General features: G+C 45.6%; 1 protein-coding gene across 4 annotated transcripts; it reads left to right on the top strand.

The window, feature by feature from the left end:
- The first annotated feature begins 386 nt into the window (after positions 1–386).
- On the top strand, positions 387–20,915 carry CNR1 (cannabinoid receptor 1). 4 transcript variants are annotated; one of them, XM_072333805.1, is made up of 4 exons: positions 530–664; positions 1,195–1,286; positions 7,998–8,054; positions 12,992–20,915. In XM_072333805.1, exons 2-4 carry the CDS (start codon positions 1,282–1,284, stop codon positions 14,472–14,474), a joined length of 1,545 nt encoding a protein of 514 aa, XP_072189906.1. In that variant the 5' UTR covers positions 530–664; positions 1,195–1,281; the 3' UTR covers positions 14,475–20,915. The 4 variants fall into 4 exon arrangements, with proteins under 4 accessions (XP_072189904.1, XP_072189906.1, XP_072189908.1 ...); XM_072333807.1 differs by lacking the exon at positions 7,998–8,054; XM_072333804.1 differs by lacking the exons at positions 530–664; positions 1,195–1,286 and adding an exon at positions 2,602–2,639.
- Positions 20,916–21,275: the final 360 nt, after the last annotated feature.

Raw genomic sequence — 21,275 nt, 5'->3', positions numbered from 1 at the left:
CGGCGTGGAGTCGCGGCGGAGCGCGGCACGACGGAGCGAATCGTTGTCGATAACCGAGAGCTCCTCGGTGGCGGGGGAGCGGGCGGGGCGAGGCGCACGGCCGGGCGGCGAGGTGCCGCTCCCCGTCCCGCCGCCCACTCCCCCACCCCCGGGCGGCGGGGCGAAGTTTGGCCGCCTCCTCGCTCCCCCGGCGCTGCCCGTGCGTGCGGAGCGCCTCCGCGGCTGCCAGGGCCAGGACAAAAGGCACATTAACACGTGATGGGAGACGGGCTTCATAAATGGGACCGAAGCGGGGCGAAAGGCGGGGGGGACGCCGCGGCGGGCGCCCAGCGGCTCGCGCTGCCTCCCCGCGCCGAGGCGGCGGGCGGAGGCGGCGGAGGAGGGCCGGGGGCGGCGGCCTGGGGCGGCCCGCGGCGGAGGGGCGGCGGAGCCGCTTGAGCCGGGCGAGCGAGCGAGAGCGGCGGCGATCGGAGAGGAGGCGCCGAGGGGAGGGAAGGGGAGGCAGCTGGGGGGAGACGTCTCCCACCTCCTCCTTCCCCTCACCGGCACCGCCTCCTCGGCGCTCCCCAGTGCCGGGGTGCCCGGGCGGGGCGGCGCTCCCGCTCCCTGCCGGGGGTCGACGCGGCCGGAGCGGGCGGGGGACGCGGCCGGTGCCTTGCGGAGGGTAAGGAGGGCGCGGGGCGGACGGGGCCGGGGGAACGACGCCCCGCGAAGTTTGTTAGCGCCGGGCAACGCCGCCCGCCCCGACGGCGGAGCGGACGCGGGGCTGAGGGCTCTGCTGCGGGCACGGCCCCGGGGATCGGGAGGCTCCGGAGAGCCGAGGCGGGGCGGGTGCGAGGTGCCGGCGGACGGGCGGCCGTGCCCCGGGGACTCCGGGCTCCCGCTGGGGCTCCGCTGACCCCGGCGCTTCTCTCGTCCCGGCGCCTCCGTTCGGCACCGCTCCGCCGCGGCCGGGATAGGTAGCGGCGGCTCGCGATGCTGTGGGCAGCGCTGCTCCGCTGAGCGGTGGCACCCGGCACCCGGCGGCGGCTGCAGAACGCCCCGGCGCTGGGCTCTGGCTGGGTTTTGTCTGACGTTCGGAGGTGGGGAGGAGGTGGGGAGGTGTGTGGGGGGGGAGGTGAGCAGCAGGAAGGGAGCGAGCGCTGTAAACTTCACGCGGGGTTTGTCATGTGAAACCTTCATTTGGTCCGAAAGCGTTCGGAGTGACCGGAGGGGTTTCTGTTACATGGGCATCTTTTTGTTCCAAAGACGTCTGCGCCCCTCCGTTGGGAGCACCCCTGGATGAGGTATGTACCGAGCGCTGGCAGGAGAGAGCTCGTTACCGTGATTGCAGTTTGATTAAGTAAAATGGTGTCGGGTGATGAGGTCCGGAGTTTTTTTCTTATTGCTAAAATTATCGTGTTATTTTCTGTGTGCCGGTAAATGATCACAGTGACAGTTTCGGCATCTTCTTTGAGAAGGAAAAGGGAGGAGGAATGTAAGGCAGAGACAGGCAGCAAAATAGTCCCCTTGAGTATCTACAAGTTTAAAACAAGCAAACAAACAAAACACAACGTAGCGTGTCTTTTTTAACCTGCTAAAGGTGTGGCAGCGCTTCTGTTTCCCTTATGTGTATCCTCTTGTTTTCATTGTTATTGTTCACCTTTCCTTGAAGGAATATGGCATTCTCTGCTGGGGGTGGCATTGCTGCTCACACGGATGGGGATCACGGGGAGGATCGGGTGTTGTGTGATGCAGTATTGAACAGCAAAATGTTCACAGCCCTGAAAAAATTACTTGGGAAGATCTAATTAATTCTTCCCAGATGACACCTCGTTGTACCCACTGCTGGTGCAGGTTTTCTTGGGAAAGGAAGAAAAAAAAAAGAAACCAACGTGTGATTGTAGTAACGATATTTGTGATGCAGGCAGAGTTTATTAAATCAACTGTAAAAGAAATGAATGTAACGTCCTTAACCAGTTCAGATGATGAATGTGTAATTCCTGATTTGCTTGAGGTTAAAATTAGTCTGGTTGCAACCAGGAACATCTTTGCTTTATTATCTGCTGCTCTTCGGAATGAGAGGCATGACCATTTGAATAGAAGCATTTTAAAACAGAACCGATAAAAGCTGTAATTGTTGAGTTGAGCCAGCAGGCATCTATTGCCGAGGGGAAAAAGTTGGCAAGGGAAAGAAATGGGTTATTTGCTGTGAATTTATCCCACCAACCAGTCAGCAACACAGAAACTCACAGTAATTAAATGGAGATACCTGCAGAACTCCAGGTGGGAGGGAAAGCGGGTTTTTGGCATTGTGGGGATGAGGCCAAGGGTGCCTTTCATCCTGCCCGTTGTTCTTTGGTGAATGGTGTTAGCTGCGTTGCATAAAAGACACCATTAGGAGTCTTCATGCTCTGCTGAAGGAATGACATCTCATGGCCAACGCAAGTCTTTCTGTGTTTGCAGGTTTCTGATTGGGCAACGGAAGTTTACAAAGGGAATAACTTTCTTTTTTCCCCCCTGGTCATTTATGACTTTCATGCCTCCGTGTGGCCATCCCCGAGTGCCGGCACACTGTGGTTCCTCTGAGAATTCGGTGCTGAAAGTGTTATGTGCTAGATGGGGAGAGTTCGGGTGGTTCTCCTTTCTGTTGGATTGAGGTAGGTGAGGAGGCTAAAGGCAGCAGAGGGCCTAAAAGTCTGTATTTGCTAAGCATCGCCCCCAGATTCTGCAAACAGATCAGCAGTCCTGGTTTCGCAGGTTTGTTTCATGCACTGCTTCCACTCACCTGATTTCTCTACTTGGGTGCTTTTGAAGAGGAATTACCTTCTCACGTGCCAACTTGGTGACCTCTTTCCAGCTGTGCCGTCAGCTACCGGCATCTGCAGAATTCATTTTGTCAAGGCTATTTGTCTTTGCAGATGTCTACGTTGGCTTTATCACATTCCCTTCGTGAAACAGAAGATGGTTTTAGAGCTTTTAGGTTAGTTTTGCTGCAATTTCCCAAAAAGGTTGGGCTATCTGCAGTGATGAATGTTCTCCAGAACTACTCATCAACCACTTACGTGAGAATTTGAAGGTTTTTCTCTTCGGTAGCAGCAAATTCTCACAATCTGCTGCTGATGTAAGATATGTATTGCAAGGCGACCCTAGAGCTGGGATTTGGCCAAGTTCAAAGCAGCTGTGCAGATGGACAGAGAAGACAGAAGGCAGAGGGAAATAGACCCTTTTAATCATAACAAGGCTGATCTTGTTTTCCTATCTATAGTGGAAATGCATGCCAGCCCCTTGTACTTAAAAGCAAGCTTGCAAATGTGCCAGAATAGAGAGCAACAGCATTTGTTATTAATGCAAAGTTAAGAATGTGACAACCTGTCTTCTCAGTGTTGCTCTTTATGTCTCCATTTCTCTCCTGACGCTGTGCTGCTGCAGAACACGCTCGTCTAATTGCTGTTGGTGGGATCAGAACGCGCTCAGAACTCAGGCTTCTGGAAAGTGTGTGGCTTTGTTAATGCTCACCGAAACCAGCAGTGACCTGTCCTTTTGAAACGGTCGTAATGACTTATAAATCAATCGCTCATTAGACAGAACTTCTTTCTGTTTGTTTTTTTTTTTTTCCCTGAAGGTGCCATTGTTACCCATGAAAAATGGTCTGCTTTGCAGCGTGAGGTTGGACCATGTTTTGTTGCGATGTGTGTGCCTCGTACAGGGGCATTACGTTTGGGCCTCTCTTCAGCGTGTGCATCCTTTTGTGATGGAGCTGCCCACGTCCAGATTACAGATAAAACAGACGTTCCACTCCTGTGTCAGCTAATAAGGTGTCACTCATTATCCTTCAGCTGGTAGAACAGGGCTGCTTTGTGAGCTTCAGATGTTGTCTTGTTTGTGTAGATCAAGGCTGGATGGCATCCCATTTTACTTCATCCTGCGTTAACCTTTTTTTATGGCAGTTGTATATTCTTCTCGGGAAGGCGTGCTTACTCACTACAAAGTACTGAGCAGCAGCATTTCGTTAGGGAGTACTGCAAATTCCATTTCAGCCCTCGCTGGAATAATTTCCATATCTTGCATTTTAGGAAAGCTTTCAAAGTTTGTACTTCGGGGGGTTTGGGGCTCCTGCGTTTCCTTCCTGGCAGACATAAGAAATGTGCTCGCTGCTCTGAGAATTCATTATCTTTGCCCATTTCTGCCCCTGTTTACCACAGCGCAGTGCTGGATTCCAACCTGTGCCCATGCCTGGAAAATGGTGTTCAGTAGATTTGGAGTGTGTATGTAGATACCTGTGCGTATATGCACTTGCAAAGTAATTTTTATAGGATCTCAGTGATAGATGCACTAATTTTAGATGATCGTTTTTCCCCACGAAGGCTGCGTATGGGAGACTTCAGAATGACATTCAGCAGTGATCATGCCTGTAATTCTGTACCCACACCTCTAGCTTGTCTGTTGTCCTCTGGCACCACGAGGCAGAGCTGCTGCGTGACAAACACCACTGCAGCGTTTGTGAGACTTCGCATAGTTGCTCTCCTAGGCGTGTACCTGTTTGTGTGTTATCTGTCCATAAGCTTAAGCATATATATGTGTGTATACACACACACAAATAGAAACTCCTAATGTCCCTTGATATCTTTTAAGCGTTTCTCCAGATGCGATAAAATATTGGTTAGGGTCTCTGCATTGTGTTGTTCGGGTTCCTTTGATATCAGATCCTACTGTAATTCTTTCTCACTTCTCTTTTTCTCTCCCTCTCTCTTTTATTTTTAAAAGAAAAGCATCTGCATGTTTCAAAGACATACACCATTGCCAAGCAATCTGGTGTAGTGGCTTAATATGCTGGCAAATAATTTCACAAGTTGTTTGTGTGTGTGAAGACAGTATATTTGAATATCACTATATTCACATTGTAGCTACGAAGAGAGTTATCTGAGCTTATTTAAATTTTATGAAAGGCCAGACAGCTCCAGAAATGAAAGAACATGTTATATTTTTCATCGGAGTGTGCAGTTCTGCCCTTTCCTTGTGCCGATGGTGTGGGACACCGTGCTTACCAAAGGCTCTTCTGCCCAGCATGCATCTGAGCGCTGCCTATGGCTGGTGGCCCCAGTTTCTGGGGGAGGACAGGAGTAAAAGGAGCACTGCTTTGCAACGCGCCGCTGACCTCAGCACTGGGTTTGTGCTGCCATTTGTGAATCCCACAGCCAGTTTTTCTTTTCGGTGTGTCTATCCATGTTATGGTCATTTGGTTTGAGCATCCTGCCTGCCTTTTCACCTCTGAGGTGTGGATCCTGTGTTTCATTTCCATAAGAAGTCTGCTGTTTCTTCATGTCCCTGCCCAGATGGGCTCAGCTGGTCTCTGCCAGCTGCCCCCAGCTCAATGCCATGTCCATACCATCTCAGTGACCTGGCACAAGATGGCTTCTCAGAGCCCTTTGCATCTTCTCTTGCCCTTTGAATTCAAATAAAAAAATGGGCTTTCAACAGAGCAAGCTGTTGGCTGTGGAGCAGCGGGTCTGTTCTTTCGTTAGGATGAGATCTGAAAATCCCTATAGGCTGTATCCTTCAGCTTGTGGAGGCATTTCTGAAGTTCTCTGAACTCAGGTCAGGGAGGTTTTCTTCTTCATGCAAACTGCTTTCCCTGAGTCTATCGCAAAGTCAGTTATTCACCTTCCCTCAAATCTGCATCACAGGGGCTCCCTGTCTTCTTCTTTTACCTTTCCCTGTTTTGCCCCCATCTCACTTGGAGACATCCTTTCCCCTTTCATTGCAGTCCCAATCACACCACCACTTAACCCCCACTAACTCGGCTTTCAGCGTCTTTGCTGTCTAGCGAAGACTTTGATTAAAAGTTGTTTCTGCCAGTTTCTCACAGGGGCGAAGGAGAAGAGCAGTCATGCACTATGTGGTTTATTAAGATTTCTCCCTGGAGCCTGATGTTTTTTTTTCTGCCTTTCTAGTTCTAATCCATACTCTTTTAATAAAGCTCACTAATATTTTCTATCGCTACAAATGCTTGACCTTATTTCTTCTGCTCCAGCTGTTATGTGGAAGCTGTTTTCTCGGAGCGGTTAGCTCTTTCTTTCTGCTAATAAGTGTGTTTCTTCCCCACTTTAATGCTCCAGACACCAGGTCCTTCTGGGGACCTTTAGCATTTAGCATCCAATGCAGTCTGGGTCCTTGATGCCCTGCTCTGCTCTTTGCATCTGCTTCTCTCTCTTCGGTCACATCTCGTGTGCTGAGCTGATGTCTCTTCTTGGTATTTCCAGGAAATTGAGTGCTCAGTCCTCATCTCTTTTGCACCTTGCTGTGTTTCTCTGTCCCTGTATGGCACTTATGTCAATTCTGCCCAGCAGTACTAAGTGTCTGCAACTTCTGACATTAGAGGTTGGTGAGAAAAGATGCAGGGAGTTAAGTCGTTTTTGTTGAAATATTGAAATCCGGGATAAATCCTCTTGTTAAGAAAAAAAAGTAAAGAAAAAAGTCTGACAGTTCAAAACTGGCCAACTTGATGAGTTTTCACCTGTTTTCTTTAACATGTCTATTCTGTAGCACTGTACCAAACTGTTCGTACTACCTGCTGTGTCTCTTATGTTGGGAAGATGGTCCACTATTTTCATTTCATCTGCTTCATACTTCAGCAAGCCTATTTGTTGCCTTCCCAAACCCTGTCTTTAAATATTTGTAAGACACACAAGCTATGAGAGGTCCTGAAATCCCGTTTCACACCATGCCTCTGTTATCATGGGACAACGACCTTTGCATCCCCTCCTCGACCCCAGAGGACAGGCAGGCTGGGTGGCTGTGCCACCATTAATGCAGACTGATGGTCCCCTCTCAGGACTTTGCCTTGTCCAGAACAATTGTGTTTCTCAAGCTGAGAGGTTTTGAGCTAAGTCAGAGCTCTGGATGGTTTTCATGGCCAGGTGGGGCAGCTGTCCCCACTCCTTCCCTTACAGCTGTATGATTCGAGTACTTCTCCGAATAGGGGAAAGACTGGTTGTGATCCTTGGTTTGCTTAGTAAGACAAGGGGCTCCAATCTATGCTTCCTACTTGCCAGGCATGCTGGAATATCAGTCAATGCCTGTATTTCTGATTAACTCTTGGTGTAAAGTGGAACAACTCAAATAGGTCAGAGAGGGCCAGCAGCACAGATGCCATCATGCTTGCCTGAGTTGCGCCAGGGCAAGGTTTAGCTCTTCTGGACCAAATGGGGCAGAACTTCATCCCTGCCTCAGGAGGGCTTCAGCCCCTCTGCACTGAGGTGGCTGTGTGTGCCCTGGCTGGTTGGGAAGTGAGACTGGGCCTCTTTTCTCTGCACCCACAAGGCCTAGGTAGGGTGGGCACACACACTTCAACAATACGACTGAGGAGGGAGGGAGTGCTATTTCCTTTTAAAAACATTGTCCATTGCTAGCTAATGCTTGTTGTGGGTTTTGTTGTTCTTGTTTTTTTCTTTTTTTCCTCCCCAGTTGTTTGGCTTTTGTCATTCAGACTGCGGGATGCAAGATGCCTGGGGATGTCCTTTAAGGACAGCTCACCCCCAGATTAGAACAATCCAGCCCCCATCCTCCTGGAGTGCAAATGGTCTGGTAATGAGCATAAATAACCAGATAGCTGTGGTTTCTGGCTAATTAATATTCAGCTTACTTACAAGAGATATCTGTCAGCCTAAGTACCAGATTTGGCTCAGCACTTGCATGCAGCTATTACCCCATAGCTGGCAGCGCGCTGCTGTCAGGTCATAACACCCCTAGTTTGCTCCTGTCCTAGCTTCAGTGCTCTGACCCCTCACTCAGAGGAAGTTCCCACTGAAGCGGGTGCAAGCAGGTTCCTGAATCAGGAGTGACAGCATATTTGCCATTCATAGCCTAGAAATTGCACCATGTTGGAGATTAAGCAGTAAAACAATAAATAGGAAGGGGATAACATGGCTCTCATGTTCACCTCAACATTTTTTTTCTTGCTTGGTGTTGTTGAGTCTTAGAGTGATGTTTTCTCAGGCTCTATTTCTTTCTCGAAGGCATAGAAACCTCGTCCTGTCCTCGAAGCAGTATTGTTCATCACCATATGGGATAAGGTAATTATTAGCCATATAAATTTTCATTTTATAGGACAGTTTTAATTCCTGGAGGCCAACAGTTACTGTAGTAGATCTCTGTTCTCGCGCGTGTTTTCAGCTGACTGCACATGGTTATAAATCACTGCTCTTTCTCCCGAGGCAGTATTTCTGGACGTGGTGCGGTTGGAGTCCCAGCATGCTGGGCACTGTGCAGACTTGTCAGGAGAAACAGCCTTCCTCTGAAGGACTTGCCGGCTTTACCACGTGGAGCAGGGAGAATGCATTTGTCTATCTTTGTGCATTCAGAACTGTTTCAATTATACCTACTTGTCCTTTAGCCTGTTCTTAATTAGCTGTTGCTATCGTAGAAGGAACGTAGAAGTATAGAAATCAAAATATTTTAAAATAGAAGCTCGAAGGGTTTGATTGTGGATTTCCCTTTCTTGTTTTGATTCCTTTTCTTCTCATATCAGCACTATTTCAGTTATCGGCATCATCACTGTATTGCTCGTAATTACTTTCTGAGGAAGAACGTCAAATGTTCACTGTTTCTATTCAGGCTATTAAAATTGCTCTATCAATCATCCTCTTTTGAAAATCATAATAAATTCTGCCCTTCTTTAGATAGCTACTAAAACTTGCCAGTTTTCCTTCTCCCCCAAAGCAGCAGGAGAAGACAGATCACAGCATTTTAAGAAAGTCACCTTCTTGTTCCCCGTGTGAACTGGTCCTGTGGCCAACCAGAAATAAAGAGCAGTTGGAATTCTCCCTGTTGTCTGAGATGAGTTCCAAGCCTTTTATGTACTACCTGATTTAGATTTTATCTGAGGGGTTTTGGTGTTCTGCTGTACAGAACAATGCAGCAGAGGGCAGTGGTAAGGTTTTGCCCCTGCCTGCTTGAGATTCTTGAGATCTGAGGGATGGAGACTTACAAAGTTGGGAGTGTCTTCAGCTCTCAGTTGTTGTATATTTGGACCCTGGCAAAGCAGGCTGGAAGAGCAGGGCAGATGAAGTTAAATCCAGGTCTGAAGACAGCTCGCTGATGTGTTCATAGAAGCCGCTCCATCTAGTGGCAGCCACTTTGCACAGCCAGTCTGGCAGTGCCAGCCAGCAGACAAGGGTTTAGGAGAGAAGTAGCCCTGTCTAAAATGGTGTGCAGCTATTGGCTTTCTGGTTTTATTCTTCACGGTAAAAGATACTTGAGGTTTTTATCTTCTTCTTCTCCTTTTTTTTTTTTTTTTTTTAAATCGTGATCCATCATCGGAATTCATTACTTACTGTGAGTTGCTGCATGCACTCACATAAATACACTGACAGTTCTGAGTGCCGGCATCGGCAAGGGCTCTTACTCATCTTTAATCACCATTTCTGTTCTTTTTAAAGCCATTTTAAAATAAGCAAAGTTGTAGAGATCATCGAGGGAAGGGAGCAAGCTGAGAGCTTCAGGGACTCAAATCCTCAGCAGGAAGAGTGGCTCCTGGCTGGGCAGGAGGGCTTTCCCTCACCAGGCTCTGGGCTTAGCTGTAGCATAGAGTCCTCTTCCAGAGCTTCTCCAAAAGAGAAGGATTAACACAAGGGACCCTCATCTGCCAGGGAGGCTGTGAAGCACTGCGGGGCTCCCAGGAGCAATGTTTGTGAGTCTCAAGTCATTGGTTTGTGTTGAAGGGAAGCCAACAGGGAAGAACTGGCTACGTGGCTTCTGACCATTCCAATCGGGTGCCTCCTGTTTAGGGGCTGTGCCCGCCAGGTGCCCATCTGTGTCTGCAGACAATGAAGCTCAGCACTGAGCATCATGTAGTGCCAGCCCTCATACCTCACCAAAGGGCGTGACGTTTTGGTCTGTGCCAATCCATGCATCACCTCTGACCCCAGACTGGACACTTCTGTTAGCCCTGATGGCAAAGTCCAGCCTTGTTTTCAGTAGGCAGCCAAGGAAAACATTGCTTCAGTGCATTTCAGTATTATCGTTTATACTGGGATAAGCTAGCATCTAAATTAAAATGTACTAAATTCCAGTGAAGTACAATTCCAGATCACGTGAGTGGTTGTTTTACTGCAACTTTAATAAAAATCAACTGCTGCTTGAATAGGTGCGTGCACACATACTGCTAGAAATTTCCAATTATGATATTCCCAGCAGCAAACAACAACAAAATTAATGTCAGCTGCATCCCCCAAAGCCTAAACTGTACCACTAATGAACTCTCAAGTACTCTCAAAGAAAACTCTTCGCAGAGACAATAAGGTAGAAATTACTGTAATAATCTGAATATAAAAATACGGAGAAAAAAATCATTGAAATTCAGAGTCAGACTTGTCTCTCCTGATCCCATTAACCACGTTGTTAGCATAGCATATGCATGCATAGTGATATTGTCACATTGCTCACTGACACCTCTAAAAGAGCACAGAGGAATCCTTGTTCTTTCATTTGTATTTCAAACAGAGGTAGGGGTTGTAGCACGGCTGGCACCTTATGATGAGGACATACACTTAACGTGCCTTCAGCAGGGACTAACTGCCACGTAACAATTTGTTTGTCTGTCTGGCAGAAGTGTTTGGTTGCATACAATTTTCAAAGCTTTACTGAAACATAACCTTCTCGACATGGGGCTGTGGCTGTATTCATTAAAATGGTTGTCTTTCTTCTGACAGAAATAAGCTAGAGTGAGTACCACAGCTGTCTTTATGTGCTCATAGAACAACTTGGGTTTTGTTTTCATTCTTGGTAGCTTTCAAATGGATTCTGTTTTCTTCACTCCTGGTTTTAAACTGATGTTACAAAACCAAGTCTGAAGTTGCCAAATTTCACCCATCGCCCTCTTGTCAGCAGGGTCATTTTTGCAACACATACAATCTTTGCAAACTACCAGGAACAGCTGGAAGGTGCCTTCTGGAAGGAAAGTACCTTATGTGTTAGATTATTGCAGTTCATTTTTAATGTGCACTTCAGCGCCATTTCCCTCCTGCACTAATCAAACTCTCAGAATTTAATTCCTCAGTATATTTCAAACTTATCTAATAATTATTTTATTACTGGAGGAGCTGCACCAACGTTGCAGTGTCTTCTGAAACTGAGGGTTTGTATGCGTCCTGTACTGCTATGTGTGTAGGCCTACTGAATAATAGAATGGGAAGCATTCTATTACTGAATATGGAAGAAGGCTCAGTTGTTAGATACCAAGTGAACACACACTATAAATATCTCAGCTGCTAAATGATCTTGGCTTCTTATGGAAATCCTCATGGTTTCTCCTCTTCTTAAGTGTTACAGGATTATAGAATCATTGAATGTTGTAGATTGGAAAGGACCTTAAAGATGAGCATGTTCCAACCCTCTGTGCTTCTTTCTTTCAGTTTTTATGGAAAAACTTGGGTAGGTACACAGCGTGTTTACTCTTTCAGAGTTGTGATCAGTAAGTACTCTTGATTTTGGCCATTAATCTCTGGTGGCCTTTCTGGACATTTATTGTCAGTTGTGTTAAGTGAAGAGGTTAAGCTCAGCGTAAGCCTGCGTTTGGCATCAGAGATTTCTTGAGTGTCTCAGACAATTTTCTCCATTCCCAAAGCATGAAGAAGTTTGCTTTTTCTACTGCTGCTGATATAATCATCTGGGTGTCCCATAGCAGATGCAGAATAGCTGAAACAATGATTCTAGCTCTTTGCATTCACTGACTGCCACTCTGGCAATGGAAGGGGACCTAAAGCAGGTGTTCAGTGTATATTCAGGGAGTGTCGTGTGGAAAAAATTACATAAAGGAGCACAGCACAAAAAGAGCTGTGAGACCTGCCTTACATATTGATGTATGGGTGACACTCAGATGCTGATAAGCATGCTCTCCCAAGGGTACTGTGACCAGGGACTGCATCCTGTACAAACCATCAGCCTCAAGCAGAGGCTTGGCATAACAGAACTCAGAGACCGATGGCTCCCTGGGCACCTTCTGCTGTTTCCCAGTTCTGAGGGGACTAAGTGTCTTCAAGGGTGTCTACAATTGGAAGAGTTACACTACCATGTTTCTCATGCGAGCAGTGGTTCTCTGGTCCCTCTCACCTGGAGTTTTGGCCACAGCTTCGCACTGCCACCACACTTCGCACCATGTTTTTCTAAGTGAGCGTAAACTCTCCTGATGGAGCCTTCCGATCCAGACAGAATGAGTCACTGTTACACCTGCTGATTTTGCAGCACTGCTCATTTTTCCTGGAACTGCGGAGAGAGCTAGGTAAACACCCAATTCCCCTTGTAGTCCGAGCATCCTAGTTACCTAGGTTTGCTTAGCAGAAGGTAGGAATTGAATACTGAAACTTTATTCAGGTTTTGCATTTATAGATAAATGTGCTATAGATGCTGATCAGTTTTCAATAATAATCTCAGGATCTCAATAGTCCTCAAATTACTGTAACAGAATCGTGTGAATATGCCGGCATACTGGGTGAACCAGGAAATTTCGAGTGCATAGCTCCTTCTCTGTTCTCTGCATTGTCAGGTTTTCAAAACCCTTGGTGCCTTTTGAAAGGAAAGCAATAAAGGTGATGATTCAGTTTAATGCTGTTCTTGCAGTGGCACTTGGTATTATCTAAATGAAGCAAGCCCACAGAATATTGGTCTGCAAGGTACTTAGCAATCAGAAGCTAACTTCAGATCTGGAGAAAAGTATCTTTCTGGTGGAGCAGCTCAAAACGTTTTGATGAGAAATGAAAATTGCCTTTCTGTAGAATACTCAGTGATCCACACTTCCAGTTTTTTCACCACTTCTAGGGTAATATAATTTCAGTGGAATCTGTGTGATTCCCTTCTGAGTGCTCAAGTCATTCTGACTCCTGCAAGTGGCAAAGGCTAGACCTGAGCTGAATACAAGAGGGAGGTCAATTTTGTTTGACACAGTTCAGCAAAGTTGTTTGTGGAGTTTGTCTCCCTGTTTATCTTAACAAAGTTTGATCTTTTCCCCTTCTAGGATTTCCTCAGATGTCTTTTTCCATCCTCCAAGTCTCTTCGAAACCAACAAGACTGAGGTTATGAAGTCAATCCTAGATGGCCTTGCAGATACAACTTTCCGAACAATTACGACAGATCTCCTTTACGTGGGCTCCAACGATATCCAGTACGAAGACATGAAAGGCGACATGGCATCCAAGCTGGGATACTATCCCCAGAAGTTCCCTCTCTCCTCCTTTAGGGGTGATCCTTTCCAAGAAAAAATGACTGCAGGAGATGATCCCCTGCTAAGCATTATTCCCTCAGACCAGATCAATATCACAGAGTTTTACAACAAATCCTTGTCCACGTTTAAGGAAAATGAGGAGAACATACAGTGCGGGGAGAACTTCATGGATATGGAGTGCTTTATGATCCTGAACCCCAGCCAGCAGCTGGCTATTGCCGTGCTGTCACTCACCCTGGGCACCTTCACAGTCCTAGAGAACCTCCTGGTCCTGTGTGTCATCCTCCATTCCCGAAGCCTGCGGTGTAGACCCTCTTACCATTTCATAGGCAGCCTGGCTGTGGCCGACCTTCTGGGCAGCGTGATTTTTGTCTACAGTTTTGTTGATTTCCATGTTTTCCACCGGAAGGACAGCCCCAATGTCTTCTTGTTCAAGCTGGGTGGAGTTACAGCCTCCTTCACCGCCTCCGTAGGTAGCCTTTTTCTCACGGCAATAGACCGGTACATATCTATACACAGGCCGCTAGCTTACAAAAGGATTGTAACCCGACCAAAGGCTGTCGTTGCATTTTGTGTGATGTGGACCATCGCCATTGTAATAGCTGTTCTTCCGCTGCTCGGCTGGAACTGCAAAAAGCTGAACTCTGTGTGTTCAGACATATTCCCTCTCATCGACGAGACGTACCTGATGTTCTGGATCGGGGTCACCAGCGTCCTCTTGCTGTTCATTGTCTATGCCTATATGTACATACTGTGGAAGGCGCACAGCCATGCTGTTCGCATGCTTCAGCGTGGCACGCAGAAAAGCATAATCATTCAGAGTACGGAGGATGGTAAAGTACAGATCACTAGACCTGATCAAACTCGTATGGACATCAGGTTAGCCAAAACCTTGGTCCTTATTCTAGTCGTTTTAATCATATGCTGGGGCCCTCTCCTCGCCATAATGGTGTATGATGTCTTTGGGAAAATGAACAAGCTCATCAAGACTGTCTTTGCCTTCTGTAGCATGCTCTGTCTGCTGAATTCGACAGTGAATCCCATCATCTACGCTCTGAGGAGCAAGGACTTGCGACATGCCTTCCGGAGCATGTTCCCCACCTGCGAAGGGACTGCACAGCCTCTGGATAACAGCATGGAGTCTGACTGCCAGCACAAACATGCCAACAACGCAGGAAACGTGCACAGGGCTGCTGAGAGCTGCATTAAGAGCACAGTTAAGATTGCCAAAGTGACCATGTCTGTCTCCACAGACACGACTGCTGAAGCGTTGTAAGTCAGAGACCTCTCAGCGTTGTGAGAAAAGGAGTTAGTTAAAAAATGAATTCAACAACAGAGAATACCAAACCCGTGGCTTAACGTGTTTGTACCTCCCTGTAATATCTTTTCACTTTGTCATTGTAAGCTAAGCAATGGTTGTGTTAAGAGCATTACCATCAGCCAGTTCTTCGAGTTTTACAGTTAGGGATTCAAGCTATAATTTTCAAAAGTGGTTTTTTGTGTGTCCTCCCCCTGCCCCCCCCAAAGTGTTTACTGGATAACAGCAAGTTTCCTGCAAGAGCACAGAAAAAAAAACACCAAGCTAGCAAAAGTTCCTTTTAGGGGTGTGAAGAAAAATTGTCAAACCTAACTGAAAACGAATGCATCCTAAATCAATACCATTCAATAAGAAAAAGCCTTGTAATCATGCTGTCCATCTCAATGTGAAATGTATTTCATGTCTGTAAGTAATAGGAGTTTTTGATTTTTTTTTTCCAGAAGCGGCAGTGCTGAGTTTTAGAAATTTTGTAAGATGTGTTGTGTCCTGTGAATTGTATGCTGTTTTATTATGTGTTATTGATATTTGTCCGATTAAACGAAGTGATAAGGTAGATCTATGTGGAAATAACGTGAAATGTGATATGTAAACCCCGTTGAAAACACTTACTGTATTTGAAGAGTTCCTATGAGCTATTTTGGAAATTTTACATTTCTAGTGGTCTTCTGTGGACTTAGGGGAGAGGCTTCATGTTCTTTTACTAAAATTACTTCCCTACTACCTTTTATTTTCACACGCGTATGAGAATAACAGCAACAAAGGAATAGAGGAGGAATATGAGAGAGGAATGCACTGGTTCAGACTTTTACATACCGCTGCGTTTATATGGAAGGACGTTTACTGTTGTACGGACTTATCTCCCTTCTCTTGGGTGTTGTATGAATACGAACACTGAAAGCAAAGGTCCCGGATTTTGGCTCCTTGAGTCACATGCTGGTGCTGGACCACTGAAGACAGCGTGTGTCTGGCTCCACGTGCGATGTAATCACTGTGCCGTCGATGTATACTTGAAGTGTGTCGCATTCCTGTATACCAGGTTTAAGTCAATTCAGAGCCTGAGGTGCCGGACTCCAGCCTTCACTCAAAGAGGAGGAAGTATTGTCAGTTGTAGGCATTTTCTTATTGTGTGAGCGTGTATATAAATAAATATCTATGTGTGTGTACGTGTGTGTGCGTGTGTGTACGTAAGTATAATAAGTGTGAGTCATGGTAGCATAACTAAGATAGGACACTATGACCAAATGTAAGCTGTATTTCTTGTTGCACGCTTTGCACACAAATTCTGTTTCTAAAATTGAGTTCTTCCAACTGGTCACTGACGAAGGTACCGTATTACGAACATGCAGGTGTATCCATGTGCTAGCGAAAACAACCTTCCAGCTGTGCTTGAGAATGAAATGCAGCGAGGCAGAGCTGGGTGTGAACCAGCACTGACCACTGGAGTGGCTGTTGAGGGCATTCTGGAAGTGGAGGATGCCAGGAATAAAGGAGCGTTTCAATCCTTGCGTATTCAAATCTGGTTGTGTGAAACGAGAATGAGGTGAGCCTCGCTGTGAAACTAGGATACAAGGACAAGGTGTGATTTCATCAGAAAGGTGAAGTTAACCGTGAAAATGGAGACCCTGATCTGTAGTGGGATTGTGTTTGACACCTGGGATTTCCACGAGGAGGAGGTTGCTAGTCTTTAAGGCATGGATATTTTCTAATGTTGAAGGTACTGTGTCCTGTTTTCTGCTGCCTTCCTTTTTTAGGACTGTTTCCTCACGCCTCTCCTAGCTGCTTTCTGCCAAAATGGCTGTGAATGTGTCCTAGCCCACTAGCTGCATGGTGCACACCACAGGTGGAGTGACTCCCTCGGTGACACTGGGGCAGCAGAGCTGCTGTCCTGCAGCGGGCTTACACAGGGAAGGAGGGCAGGGTGGTAGCCTTGAGGTTGCTGGCCACCAGGATATCTCCATGGTGTTTGGAAGTGGTAGTGCAGGCCAGAGCAGCTGGTAGCACAAAAGGTTAAGCTGAGCTTAGCTGGCAGGTCTTTGGTGACAGAGATGGCAGCAAGTTCAGGGTGCGTAGATGCTGTGCGTGATGGCACCTGGCAGAGATCTCCTCAGGAGAGGTACTGGGCGGCAAAGGTTATGGGGGTATTCTCTTCCACCTCCCTCCCTGCAGCTGACCTGAGTGGCCCCCTGAGTGGGCCAGGGCAGGTCTTTCTTGTATTTAGATGTAGTCCTTTCTAAAGCAATCCTCTTGGAGAGGAGGGGGTGAATCCCACTTAAATGTAAAGGTATTTTAAGAGCCATTTTTGAAACTTGTCTTCTTGTGAATTAAATGCAAACTTTGTGGACTTTTTGTTGTGCATTTGAGTTCTAAATTTTATGTGATAAATCATGGGACAATGGGGCTGTCTTGGCACTTAACTTGGTGCTTACTGATAGAATAAGAAATAGCATCCTGTGAAACGTTACCGTCTATCATCAGGATCTTCATTTGCATAATGAGTTTTTCTAAAGCTCTGGGAGCTGTGTCGGTTCACTTAGAACCATTTATTGAAGAGGTGGCAACCATTTGCCTACAAGTTGCACATGGAGTGGGACGGCCAATTCATTAGCAAAACCTGCTGCCGTTCCGAGATAAGCTGTACTTCAGCTTCAGCTCTAGCAGTTCCCCATTTGCAGCTGACTACCTTCACCTAGCGATAGCACAGCCAACCTGTGCTCCACGGCCACCCACAACTGTCACCACTCAACCAGCGATAGTCGCCATTACGTGTACCTGAAAACTCCAAATGTTTTATAGCTGTAAGAAGATCATTCGTGTTACATGCGTGCAGAGTTAGATTCTCAACAGTCTTGATTGTATATTTGTATAATATAATCTCCGCGACGCTGTGCAATCGATATCCGCGTTTTCTTGCACTGGTCTCTGGATGAAAATTGTAGTGTGTCTGTTGCGAGATAGACAGCGCATTTTGCCTGCTGTTTCTGGGCTGAATGTATGTAAATAAGTGGGAAAAACAAAAGTCATCTGTACAAGCAGTGGCCGAAAAGTCTGTAATTGTAGAGTAGGGCAATTGTTGAAGTTGCTGTGACATCTCAAATACTACCTTTGAATAAACTGTTTACAAGGTCTCTTGAGATGCTGTCTCATAGTGAAAGGAAAATATTTCCCTGTGATAATATAAGGTAAAGAAAGGGGGCTACCTGAGCTTTTTATTTCCAGTGTTTCCAAGTGGAGAACATAACTCTCTATTGTCTGTAAATCTAACATTATTACTTCCTCTTAGAAGAATATTGTATCATTAGATGTTTGTTTGAGCTGGTAACATCCTTGCAATTGCTGCAATATTTTTCGTTAGCAACCTGTATAATAGTTTGTACACAAGTACTGTTCAGATTGTCATGAAAAGTAGCTTTGACCATTTACCTACCAGTAGCAGAATAGTATTTCTGTAAGATTTCCAGTGTACTACTACCATATCATATTTTATTTCTATAATGTAATTAAACTGTTATTTATTCAAGGAAAAAGAAAAAAGAAGCATTCCTCTACTTTTTTGTTGTTGTTTCCCAAATTTTGAGGTAATGAGGAAGCCACGTGATGATGCTGCCTCATCCCACAATCTGGTGCTCTACGTTTTGTTTATAAATTTGTCTGTCAGGTTCTGAAACAACTGCTTAAACAACTTGACGACAGGTTGTCAAGCTTTGTGGCATTTAATTGTACGCTGATATCTTTGAAGGAGGAGGTAGATTATGTGTTTGTGTATTCAGCACTATGGAGACGAGAGAAATGGCATAGTTAAAACTGAATCTCCTGCTCCATTATGTAGGCAATTTCCCCTTTCCTCTGTATTAGCAAAAAATGCAATAAATCTCTTTTGCCTTCGTCAGATGCATATGTTTGCACATAGATAGCACATTAAGAAAAACGCATACTTAAGAAAGATAAAACACAAAAGAGCAGAAGAAAGAAATACAAATAAAACAGAGCTGCCAGCACTATCAGTAACTTAAAGTAGTTTTTGGTGGCATAAAGGCAAGAGGCAAACAAAAATTGGCCTTGTTTTGGTCAGTGCCAATGGGTAAAGAGCTATGGGTATATACTGGGAATGATGGAGTGATCCAACAGCAACACACAAAAGCTCTGCAAGAAGAGCAAACTCAGCCATGCCACTGCCTACTGGGCACACTACCAGGCTCCCACCACTGCCCATCCACAGCTGAAAAGATGAGCTGAAAAAATACTTCTACTCTCCTTGTGGTCTCAGGTGCCCAATCTGAAGCTCACTGAACACCACAGAAATATTGCTGCTCATTCAGAGAGCCAGTTTTCACAGAATCACAGAATGGCTCAGGTTGGAAGAGACCTCAAGGATCATGAATCTCCAACCCCCTCACCACAGGCAGGGCCACCAGCCTCCCCATTTACTAGACAAGGCTGCCCAGGTTCCCATCCAACCTGGCCTTGAACACTTCAGGGACAGGGCATCCACAACGTCTCCGGGCAGCCTGTGCCAGCACCTCACCGCTCTCATAGTAAAGAACTTTTCTATACAGTTTAATCTCAGATTGCTTTACTTGGGCAGTTTGCCTTCTCCATGTTCATGGTTTCAAATCAGGCATGTTCAGGGTGTGAAATGAGCGTGTCCAATGGCCTTGGACTGTGGTTTTGCCACAGTACTTGTCATTTTAAAAATCAGATTAATACATCGAAATATCCTTGACAAAAAGGAACTAAAAAATGAAAAATTAGATCTTAATGTTTAACTGTATGCTACATTTTATGAAGAAGTCTGAACATTTCTGCTGAAAGCTCTCACTACTGAAACAGCCAGGGAGACAATTCCTTCTGTAGTCACACATTCAGTAGAAAATAAGGGCTGTGCTGCCACAGACTGACAGCTCCTCATGACAGTGACACCTAACTGCATCTGTAAGTCTCCTCTGAACAACATGGGAGGAAACGATGACAACTCTGCAAGCAACTACTTTCCTACACTAAACGAGCTCTGGAAGTGTGTGGGCAAATATACTGTCATCATTTCAGCCCTACACAGTGACATCCATTATTATTTCTGCACTTCTGACAGCTTTTTTTAAGAACTCGCAAGATTATCATGTACACACAAAGCAATAGTTTGCATCAATAAAATATCTATTTGCTTCAATTTAAATATATATATATATACACACACACACACATATATATCTTCAGTAGAAGTCTGGCTTTGGCTTGATTTAGAAATGAAATTTAATATGTTGGTGCAGTTTAGAAAGGAACAGACAAAAAACGTTACTGTAATTTCTGCCCGTGTGTCTTGTTTTTTTTTCCTTCCCCCTTATATTGTCTGATATGATGCTACATTTTGGCTTTGGGAGAAAAACATTGTTGATAACACACTGATGTTTTAGCTGTTGCTGAGCAGTGCTGTACAGAGCCAAGGGTGTTTCAACTTCTTGTACTGTCCTGTCAGTGAGGGGAGCCGGGGGACAGAAGGAACTGGGAGGAGGCAGAACCAGGGCAGCTGAGCTGAACTGGCCAAGTGGATATAGCACAACATACAACATCATGCAAAAAAACTAATAAAACAGTGGGGAGTTGGCCAGGGTGTAGCCACTGCTCAGGGACTCGCAGGGCACAGGTCAGCAGGTAGAGAGCAACTGTTTTGTGCGTTACTTGTTTTGTAAGTATCTATTATTATCATTACTACTGTTCTCCTTTTGTCTTCCTTTCCCCTCTTGGTAAATAGTTTTTATCTCAACCCACATGTTCTACATTGTTGGTTGTTCTTTTTTTTTTTTCCCAGTTCCCTCCCTCACCCCACTATGAGCAGGGAGTGAGCAAACGACTGGGTGCTGCTGAGCTGCCTGCTGGGTTAAGCCACATCTTGTTTAAGAAAACACCAGGCTTTCCTCTTATTGATAGCTTACAACACCTCCTCCTCCATTCTGCCTTTATCCATTGGTTGTTTTAGATAATGGATATAAAGAGTGTCAACAGTTTTCTTTAAATAGCAGCACAACGTATGAAACGCATGATTACCTTTAACAGGTCTCCTTAATGTGAACAGCCATCTAATATTAATCTTTAAAATTCAGTTAGCAGAAAGCATGATAACGAGCCTGAGGTAATCTTAATGACTAGGTATAAGATGCCCTGGTATTGCTTTCCAATAAATCATCTTTGGTATTCAGGGCAGCACTCAGTTTCCTGTTAAAGCATATTAAGGGGTGGGATCCTGTCTCAGTTAAGTCACTAAGAATTTTTTATTGACTTCCAGCAGAAATGACAGCTTGACCCAGATTTTCAAAGCACGAGTCTGCATTTGTGAAGTGCAGTGTTATGTTCCACTGTATTTGCATTAAAACAAAGGTGAGACGGAATAAATAACAGCTTCTATTACTTGTTTGCTTGTCTGTTTGTTGTACATCCAGCACAATCCATTTTAAAATCTGGTGTGTTGGTGCAGAATTGCAAAGCCTGGTGGGTGTTCCATAGACTTGTCATGGGAGTGAAGCGATTTCTTTATGTGCAGATGGGGTAGAGAACATCATGAACAAAACCGCTCTCACTGTGCTGCTGACAAGAGTTCCTCCCTGTCCATGTGTACTGGATGCTGCTTTGACACTACTTTCTCTTCCTCTCTCCATATATATGTATATGTGTGTGCAAGGTGGAAACAGGATGCACAGACATCCATAATCTCCAAAAATCAGAGTCTCTCTGCTAATAATAATAGACAACCATGATAACAACAATAAC

This window comes from Excalfactoria chinensis, chromosome 3, assembly GCF_039878825.1.
Source record: "Excalfactoria chinensis isolate bCotChi1 chromosome 3, bCotChi1.hap2, whole genome shotgun sequence".
Taxonomy (NCBI): domain Eukaryota; kingdom Metazoa; phylum Chordata; class Aves; order Galliformes; family Phasianidae; genus Excalfactoria; species Excalfactoria chinensis.
This window is presented reverse-complemented; position numbering and strand designations above follow the sequence as displayed.